General features: G+C 53.9%; 1 protein-coding gene across 3 annotated transcripts in view; it reads left to right on the top strand.

The window, feature by feature from the left end:
* Positions 1 to 4,645: 4,645 nt before the first annotated feature.
* The window catches only part of SELENBP1 (selenium binding protein 1), a 21,476-nt gene continuing 17,069 nt past the window's right edge, over positions 4,646 to 9,052 (top strand). The window contains exons 1-2 of one of the 3 annotated variants that reach the window (XM_006755698.2): positions 4,646 to 5,148; positions 7,936 to 8,034. In XM_006755698.2, coding sequence (XP_006755761.1) covers positions 8,031 to 8,034 — 4 coding nt within the window. In that variant the 5' untranslated portion in view covers positions 4,646 to 5,148; positions 7,936 to 8,030. Of the gene's footprint in view, positions 5,149 to 7,935; positions 8,035 to 8,248; positions 8,345 to 9,052 lie in introns of those variants that run through there. The other 2 variants (XM_015558762.1, XM_006755697.2) reach the window with 2 other exon arrangements.

Here is a 9,052-nt window from a genome sequence, read left to right as displayed (position 1 = left end):
AATTTGTCAAGCAGCGCTGGTTCCCTGAGTGAAAAGGCCCGGGTGGGTGTACTTGCACTGCTGCTGGGAGCAGCCAGAGACCCCACCCTCAGAACACTGCCTCTCCTCAGACTCCAAGTGCAGCCCTGGCTGCACCAGCGGAGCTTGAGCCGGGGGCTTCTGCAGCTTGGGACCAACCCCATCCTCACCTGCCCCCTCATCAAGCAAAGCCCACTCCCCACTGTCCCTCCTTCTCTGTGTCAGAGTCCTCCTTGGGCCCACCTGGCTGTCCAGGCAAGTCATATGCTTGCTCCTGGCTGCAAGGGGACCCGGGAAAGTGAGCATCTGGCCTCTGGTTCCTATAGGGGCGGTGGGCTCTGTCTCCCAATAAACATAAAAAGGGCTACATTGTCCTGGCTGGTTTGGCTCAGTGGATAGAGCATCGGCCTGAGGACTAAAGGATCCCCAGTTCGATTCTAGTCAGGGGCACATGCCGGTTGTGGGCTCGATCCCCAGTGGGGGGTGTGCAGGAGGCAGCTGATCAATGATTCTCTCTCATCATTGATGTTTCTATCTCTCTCTCCCTCTCCCCTCTTCTCTAAAATCAATAAAAATATATTTTTTAAAAAAAGGGGGGGGTGCTACATGTGCTAGCCAGTCCCAAACAATACAACACAAAGACCTATCTCAAGGAGCTGTTGTGAGGTTTGTACGACTTACTGCTTTCTCGTGTAGTGGTCACAGACACGGTCTGAAGCCAACCGCCTGGATTCAGATCCCGGGCCCTGCTCCTCACCAGCAGCATGACTTAGAGCACGTTACATCCCGTCGGGATGTTGTAGCTTGCTTCTCTGTAAGACGGGCACACCAGGAGTGCCACTTGGTAGGGTGGTTGTAAGGATCGCATAGAGCAGAGCATGTGAAGAGCGTAGAGAAGCACCTGGCACAGAGTAAGCTTTTAGCTGAGGGTGTGCGGTTCACATCGTGTTTACGTGCGTAGACAGTACCAAGGACAAATGAAGCGCTTTCTAGGTGATAGCTGTTGTGGTTCTCATTATTACCTGTTTCTTGCCTACCTGTCCAGGTGTGTCTGTGGACCGCATCCTAGAAGTGGATTCCTAGATAAAGTGGTCCGCACAGTTTAACTGGGGACAGGTACTGACGAATCGCGTTTGTTGGCACGGTACCAGTTGACACTCACCAATCCTGAGTGAGTGCGCCCTGTTCCTCGTGTCCTCACCAATACTGGATTTTACCCTGTTGCACGGTCACTCGTCGAAAAGGCAGCGGTGTTACTGTATTTATTCACTATTCAACTTTTAAATGATGCATGTATTTCAAGTTTAAAATTTTAAAAATTTAAACTTTAAAAAATGCACCGTTGATACATGATGTGAAAAGTAAAAATTGCTCTCTACAATCCCAGTCCTCAGAGGCCAACACTGTAGTTGCATTTGGTATAATAAAAAAATCTTTATCTCCACAAATTCTCTCCTATTATCATATAACCCCATGCATAATGTAATCAAATTAATTAACGTACATACCAATTATATATTACATCTAAAGTAATATATAAAATAATCAAGTTAATTAAGACTATATGGTTTAACTGATTAATTTTATATATAGCTTTCATTAAATGGGACCATAGTGTTTTCTGCTTTCCCCCTTCAGCATATTTCTTGGCTATCTTTCCATGCCAGTATATAGAAAGCTATACGATATGGATGTTTCGTGACATGTGTAACTATTCCTCTATTGGTTTTTTCCAACTTTTCAACGAACATCCTATTCATCTGAGTACTCGTCTATTTCCACAGAGTAGGTCACTAGAAGTGGATTCCTATTAAAAATGATGCTTGGTGTTGCTAAATTGTCTTATAAAAATGTTCCACAATTTAATACCCTTGCCATTAAAGTACAAGAATGCCCTTTCTCACACTCTCTCCAACCTATATATATCACAAATCTTCTTTTATTTTTTAAGATCATATATTTTCACAAGCATTTCTCTCATTACTAATGAGATTGGGATCTCTTTTATGTTTGTTAGCCGTTGATCCTTCATTTTTATATGAAATCTTTTTCTCTGTGTGTTGTTTGTCTTTTTCTAATTGATTGGTTGGAGATCTTTGTGTTTTAGGAGCCATCAACGTTTTCCCCTTTAAGCCTCTTTAAGCTCCGGTTTCTGAGCAGACTTTTGACACGCGGAAAGAGGACCCACCACTGTATCCCTTTCCCAGGGTGGCCCTTTCCACATTTCTACTCATGGCTGTGACCCTGGGCAGGTCCTGGCGGAAACAGCAGGATAGCGATGGTGCACGGGAGCCAGAACCCAGGACAGGCCCCACGGTTTTTCCCAGGCCTCCCTCCGATTCCAGGTAGAACTGAAGACAGATCTGTCACGCCTGGGGGATGCTGGTCTTGCTGGGACTCTTGGAGACGTATCCCCCACCTCCTTCCCCGGCGGCATCTTTGTGCTGAGCTGACAAAACCAGGGTCCTGGGCTCCCCAGGACATTGGGGGGATACGTTCCTGCTTGTCTGGAGCTGCAGTAGAGAAGCTGGCTCAGAGATCTGACTCCAGGGACCAAAGGACCTGCCAGCCTCAAATAGAAATGGCTTTTAACTCCCTTTGGATATTTTCTTTACAGTATTGTAACATGTCCAGATTGAGGCTACCCTCAGGGTTTTCATGGCTTAATTGGGGCCATTAACTAAGACTGATGCAATTCTCTCTTTCCAGGGTTCTTAACCGAGATTGCAAGAGCCAAGTGGACCTCTGTAAAGGCGGAGATGATTGCAGGAAAGCCGCTTTATGGCTCTGGTCTCAGCTCTTCTGGAGCCAGGCGTGGCCCCTGAGGAGGCTGGGGTGGGGGGTAGGGGGGGCCAGCTTTCGCCTGAGTCCCTGTAACCTAGGTTGGCTGGTACCTCTTCTAGGCCACAAGATTCGTTTGCAAACCCACATCACCTTCTTCCCTGTAGATTAGATGTGTAGCAAGACGCGCAACCTCATTTCTGTTCTGGTCAGACCCTTCTTCACTTAAACAGAAGACCAGTCTTCAAGGTACCACCCTTTCTCACCTTCGGGAGATGAACAAGATTTTAGAGATTTATCAGAAGACACAATAGAAAGGTCTGGACCCTCTTTAGATCTTGATTCAAATAAGTAAACTGTAATAAAAGATGTATGTGACGGTAGGGGAAATTTGAACGCTGAACAAATATCGAGGGGAAATTTGAACGCTGAACAAATATTGACTTGGAATCGAACCTGCCACCCTTTGGTGTATGGGACGATGCTCCAACCAACTGAGCTACCCGGCCAGGGGCAAAGAGAGAATATTTCCGAGTGGAATGGAGGTGGAGAGGAAGTCCTCCAAGTGCCTCTCACATCATGCCTCTCCTAGGAAGCCCTGGCAGAGGGCATTCATTGGCTCTTATTGTATTTACCTTGTTGCCTTGAGCTTGAACTTGTAGGGCGCGGCGATAGGATTAAGCCTGGGACTGACCTGTTGGCAAAGCCACAAACAAGTCCCAGCTTAGAGGGCACAGTCCTCTTAGCATAATTAGGCTTGACCTTATGACCTCCCTAGATGTATCTGGGCAGCTGATGGGCTGAGGGAGATGTAGCAAGTGCTGCCAAAACGAGAAATTCACAAGAACATTGCAACTATGGTGACCACTACCTTGTTGACCTCTGGCTATAAAACAAAGGCTCAGCTTGCTGGCTGGGTCTCTCTCTGTGGCCTCAGCCAGGAACAGTAGATCCACCTAGAGGCCCCGCTTATTCTCTTTGTCTGTCTTTTCTACATCCTTCACCGCCCTCACTCAGGCTTGCGGAACCCTTGGCGCAGCTGGCTCAGCACAGAACTCCTGGAGGTGCTGTGAGATGAGTGTGAACAGCTGGATGATTGAGTAAAACTCTGCTTCCTCGATGTGAGATGAAAGGGCTATGTAAATACCTCTCCAGGTTGGCTGTGGGCGGTACCTGCCCTAACTGCTGGGGTGCAGGGCTCAGGCCCAGCCTCGTCACACCCGGTAACAGGTCAGTAAGCGCTACTCCCTTCCTCTGAGGTCCTATGGTTGGTCTGTTAAATGTTAAATGACAGCTGTTAAAACGAGCAGGTTCGGCCTCAGAAACGCTGCTGAGCTCCCCAAAACCTCAACCTGTCCAGCCAGTCCTGCTTCAGGCCTCGCAGGCGGCCACCCGGCCCGCTACAGGCATTTTGTCGGCCTTTGTGTGGTGGGTGTTTTCAGTTCCTTGCATACAGTTCTGTACCTGTGTGTCCCAGAGAATCCTGTCGAATGTCCCGCTCCCCGTCACCCTGCATTTCCCTGCTTCCTTCATAGCCCTTACCTGAAACGATGTGACTTGTTTATATGTTGACTTGGTCATTGGCCGCCTCCCTTAGAAGGTTACCGCTATGACCACAGAAACTTGGTCTTGTTCACCACTTTCTTTGCCAAAAGAGAAATGTCTGTGGAGCGCAAGAGCGAATGAGTGATGGAGCATGCGCGCGTGTGTCTTTCAGAGGACTCGACAGGCCGGTTGGTGGGGCAGCTGCAGGGAGGACGGGACCAGGGTCGGTCCTCCCCGTGGGCTCCCCCGTGGCCGTCACCTGCACCACATATGATCTTCCATCCTTCATTTCTCTCTCTCGCTCTCTCTCTCTCAATCTCTCAGTCTCTCAATCTCTATCTCTTTAATTGGGGTTTTGGTTACTGTTGTAATAATGTATGGTCATAAGGAAACCCCTCTAAAGTGTGGGAATAATTCTTGTGTGAAATGTTTGCTGTGTGAAGACCCCAATACTCTGTAACTTCCAAAATGTGGTGAACGGCCCCCTATCTTGATGTGAACGCTCTAAGCCCTTAAAGCGTAAACACCCTCCTCCCAGCATGAGGCACACCGTCTGGCCCACACTGATAAGACACGAGTTGTTTACTACCGGCTATATAAGCACCAGATTTTTTTCCAGTGGACGTCTCCTGCCTGATGCGAGGAGGACTCCACGTCACTCCGTGGGACCAGCCCCTGACCGACTGCTCCGCTGTGCGAGCCTGAACCAACTGCGGCCGCCTGTCTGTCTCCGTCTTTGTCGTCCGTCTTTCGGTGTGCATCGCCGGGCGGCCTTTGCCGGAGCCTAGGACCCACTAGGAATAGGTAAATAAACCCTGTGTGACTGCATACTGATTCTGTCTTGTGTGTTCATGTGTTCCGGTGCGGCTCAGCAGTCTAGACATTGAACTACCAGGGGAGAGGCCGTTATTGCTGACTCCTGGTCACCTGCGTTTGTCCCACTAAGTCTAGACAGATAACTAATTGGGACAGTTACTAAGGTAATATATGCTCATTAGTTTAAAGAATACAGAAGTAAAGCAAGTAAACGTGGATTTTCGATCCCTCCTCCCAGCGCCTCTCCAGACAACCATGGTTAGCCCGTGGATGCAGGCCCTTCAGTCCTTCCTCCCTCACAGGCGCCTCCACTCCTCCTCCTCCTCCTCATGAAGACCCACCTGCTCCGTCAGGAGCATCTGTTCTCCACTCCTCTCCCCATTTCAGAGCAAGAGCCTCTCTGTCCTGAGGCTTCCAAAAACAGATGCCAAACCCTCACCATTCCTTCTGGTCCCCCCCGCCCCCTCTCCTCCAACACAAGCACAGCACAGCACAGCGGGCTTGGAAAAGTGAGCGTTTTGTACACCTTTGCGTCCGGGGCCGTGAGTCTGGGTAGAAACCCTGAGGTGAGGGTGCCCGGGAGGAGCCACAGAGACCCGCCAGGTCAGAGCAGAGCATGAAGGAACTGGCAGTCAGCCACAGGCTCTGGAACGAGCAAAAGAGCTGCTTCTGGGAGTTAAACATTCCAGAGCTTTTGGTAAGAGGCTGGCGATGAGGTGTCTTGGGTGCTGGGCTACTTCAAGCCGAAAAGCAGGCGAGTAGAGAGGAGGTAGGAGATGGGGCCCTCGGAGAAGGGGAGCCCGAGGGGCAGGATGAAGGCAGGGTGAGTGGAGGCAGCCAGGGGACTAGCAGAGGGGAAGCAGCAGCCCTGAGGGGCCACCGTCTGCAGGGCAGCTGCGCCCGGGCTGACTGGCGGTGCAGCGGTGAGGACGCAGGCCCAGGAAAGGGCCACGGGCGGTGAGTGGTGCTGGGGATGGGAGGGGACCCCTGCCCTGGGCAGCCTCCGGGGATCTTCCTTTGTGGACTCATGACCCTTCCTCACCCATGGGAGCCAGGGGGACAGGCACCCTTCCCTCCACTCCGGTTCCGAAACCCTGTGGCTCTTTCCACTGGCGGCCTCAAGCCCAAAAGTGTCCCTGTCACTTCCCAGAAAGCACTGCGCCAGAATGTTCATCAGGGGGATGAAAATGACTGTGGACACGGCTCCTGGAAGAGTCGGGCAGGGGTCACCCTGTTGGGCAGCCACCTGGGAGGACAGAGGGAGCTTGGCTTCAGGATGGAGACCAGTTTGGGGGAGTTCCCTTGTCCAGGCATTCCAACCCCGGCGACTCCGGAGGAGGCAGCCCAGAGAGAGTTACAGATCAGGCCTCGCTCTGGCTTCTGTTCTTCAGCAAGTGGCTGCCGTTTGCCTGGGGACCGTGGCCTGGCCCTGGGACACTGGAGTCGCAGGCTCAGCACCCTGGTCCTCACTGAATCCGTAGCTGGGGGCTCCCTCCTGGATTGATGAAGACCCTGAGTCTTGTGACTGGTCCTAGGTCAGGTAGGGACGGAGGCCAGCTGGGGGCTGCCCCTGGGCCCTGAGCCCTAGACCCTGGGGAGCTGCTGAGGCACCAGCTGGGGCGTGAGGGGGAGGCACTCCATGGCCCCCTCCTGAGGTTAGGGAGGTAATAATGGGCATGGAGGAGTTTCCCTCATTTCGAAGGGAATGAATGGGCAGGAAAAAGTGGGACCTGGACTCGCTGTCAGTCCTGGTTCCTGGCAGGCAGCTGCGGCAGGAAGACGGGGGATTGAGGGCCGTGCGAGGGCAGGGCTGGGCCTGGTGGAGCACAGGTGCCTGGGATAAGAGGATCATCCCAGGGGAGAGCTGACTTGGCTGTGCGAGGAGAAGCAAGCAGGCCCCCCGCTCCAGTGCCCCTAAACGCCGGCAGCCAAGTCCAAGGCCAGGCCCAAGGAGGCCCAGGAACACGTGCAGGACATGGGCACTCACGCTGTCACACCACCCACAGGGCACATGTGCACATGCCCACACAGGCTGAATCTCCTGGCGGGCACACGTCCCAGAAGCACACAGAACACGCCCAAGTCCAGAAACACACATACATCCACACAGGCGCACTCACACAGAACAGAAGCACCGACGTGTGCACACAGGCACACATTCAGACCCAGGCACAGGCACACACTCACGCAGCCACATTCACAGAAGCGCCCACAGGGGCACCACGGAGGTGACAGGAGCACGCACAGGCTCAGACACAAACTCACACATGCCCAGGCTCCCATGAAGGAGATACACACGCAGGCACAACACAGAGCTGCAACACAGAACACGCCCAAGTCCAGAAACACACATACATCCACACAGGCGCACTCACACAGAACAGAAGCACCGACGTGTGCACACAGGCACACATTCAGACCCAGGCACAGGCACACACTCACGCAGCCACATTCACAGAAGCGCCCACAGGGTCACCACGGAGGTGACAGGAGCACGCACAGGCTCAGACACAAACTCACACATGCCCAGGCTCCCATGAAGGAGATACACACGCAGGCACAACACAGGGCTGCATGTGCACAGGCACACACACACGCACACACGCACACACGCACACACACTCCCTGTAACTCAAACTCCAGCTGCCCAGCCATGTGAGAGTTCCTGGCCAGCTGCCCTGAGTCCTTCCCTCTGGCTGCAGCCTGGCCCTCCCTCTGCTCCGCCCAAACCCAGTGGTCACATAAATTCCTTCCCTTTCGCCTGGCCCGGGACAGCCTCCCAGGAACCTCTGCCTCTGACTACAGCGCAGCTTCCCTCCTCTGCCCGCTCCTGGCAGACCCGGCAGGACCCAAACGTACCAGCCAGCAGCATGGGTAAGGAGCGGGCCTCCGCACCACAGCCCGGACCGCCTGCAGGAAGCGGCAGAAACCTGGGTTGGGGGCAGCTGGTTACAGAACAGAGGGCTGGATCCGGACCCTCTATCCCCTCCTCCTCCCCACACCTGCATGTACTGGCTGAGCCCACGTGAGGTTTGGAGGTGCTGGGGAAGGGGGGGCAGAGGGACTGCTGGGAAAGGTGACTCAGCCTCCCAGGAACCTCTGCCTCTGACTACAGCGCAGCTTCCCTCCTCTGCCCGCTCCTGGCAGACCCGGCAGGACCCAAACGTACCAGCCAGCAGCATGGGTAAGGAGCGGGCCTCCGCACCACAGCCCGGACCGCCTGCAGGAAGCGGCAGAAACCTGGGTTGGGGGCAGCTGGTTACAGAACAGAGGGCTGGATCCGGACCCTCTATCCCCTCCTCCTCCCCACACCTGCATGTACTGGCTGAGCCCACGTGAGGTTTGGTTTGGAGGTGCTGGGAAGGTGGGGGGCAGAGGGACTGCTGGGAAAGGTGACCGCTGGCTCCCCAGCTACGGCCTGGGGACAGGGCACCTTTCTGCAGCTGAGAAGACCCGGTCTGGGCAGTTGGGAGTGGAACCTTTGGGCCCCTGGCAGTCACCACAAGAAGCACAATCCTGATTTCAGCCCTGGGCCAGCTGCTTTCTTCGGGGAGCAGGGAGCCCAGGCCTCCAATGCACACAGGCTTGCTCTCTAGCTACCCCAGATCACCAGTCCCTCCTGGGGGAGGGGGGAGCCCCCAGTCTCTCCCAGGGGCCTGTTGCCTCACCACCATCCTCTCAGTCGCCAAAGTCCTCCCCTCCCCCGGTCCATGGGAGTGGATGTCAGGCTGAGGAGGAGTTTGGGTCTGAAAGTGTCAAAGTCCTTGTCCCCTTAAATCTGGCTCTTTGCTGGGCTGGCAGGATGCCCAGCAACCAGCCTGGCACTGGGAAAACTTAATGAACTTCCCTGGGTTCACCTCACGCCCAAAGATGTTCAGAGATCTCGGCGTGA

Source organism: Myotis davidii, unplaced genomic scaffold (assembly GCF_000327345.1).
Source record: "Myotis davidii unplaced genomic scaffold, ASM32734v1 scaffold653, whole genome shotgun sequence".
In the NCBI taxonomy this organism is placed as follows: domain Eukaryota; kingdom Metazoa; phylum Chordata; class Mammalia; order Chiroptera; family Vespertilionidae; genus Myotis; species Myotis davidii.
The sequence above is the reverse complement of the archived record's forward strand: the minus strand, read 5'-3'. Positions and strand labels throughout refer to the sequence as shown.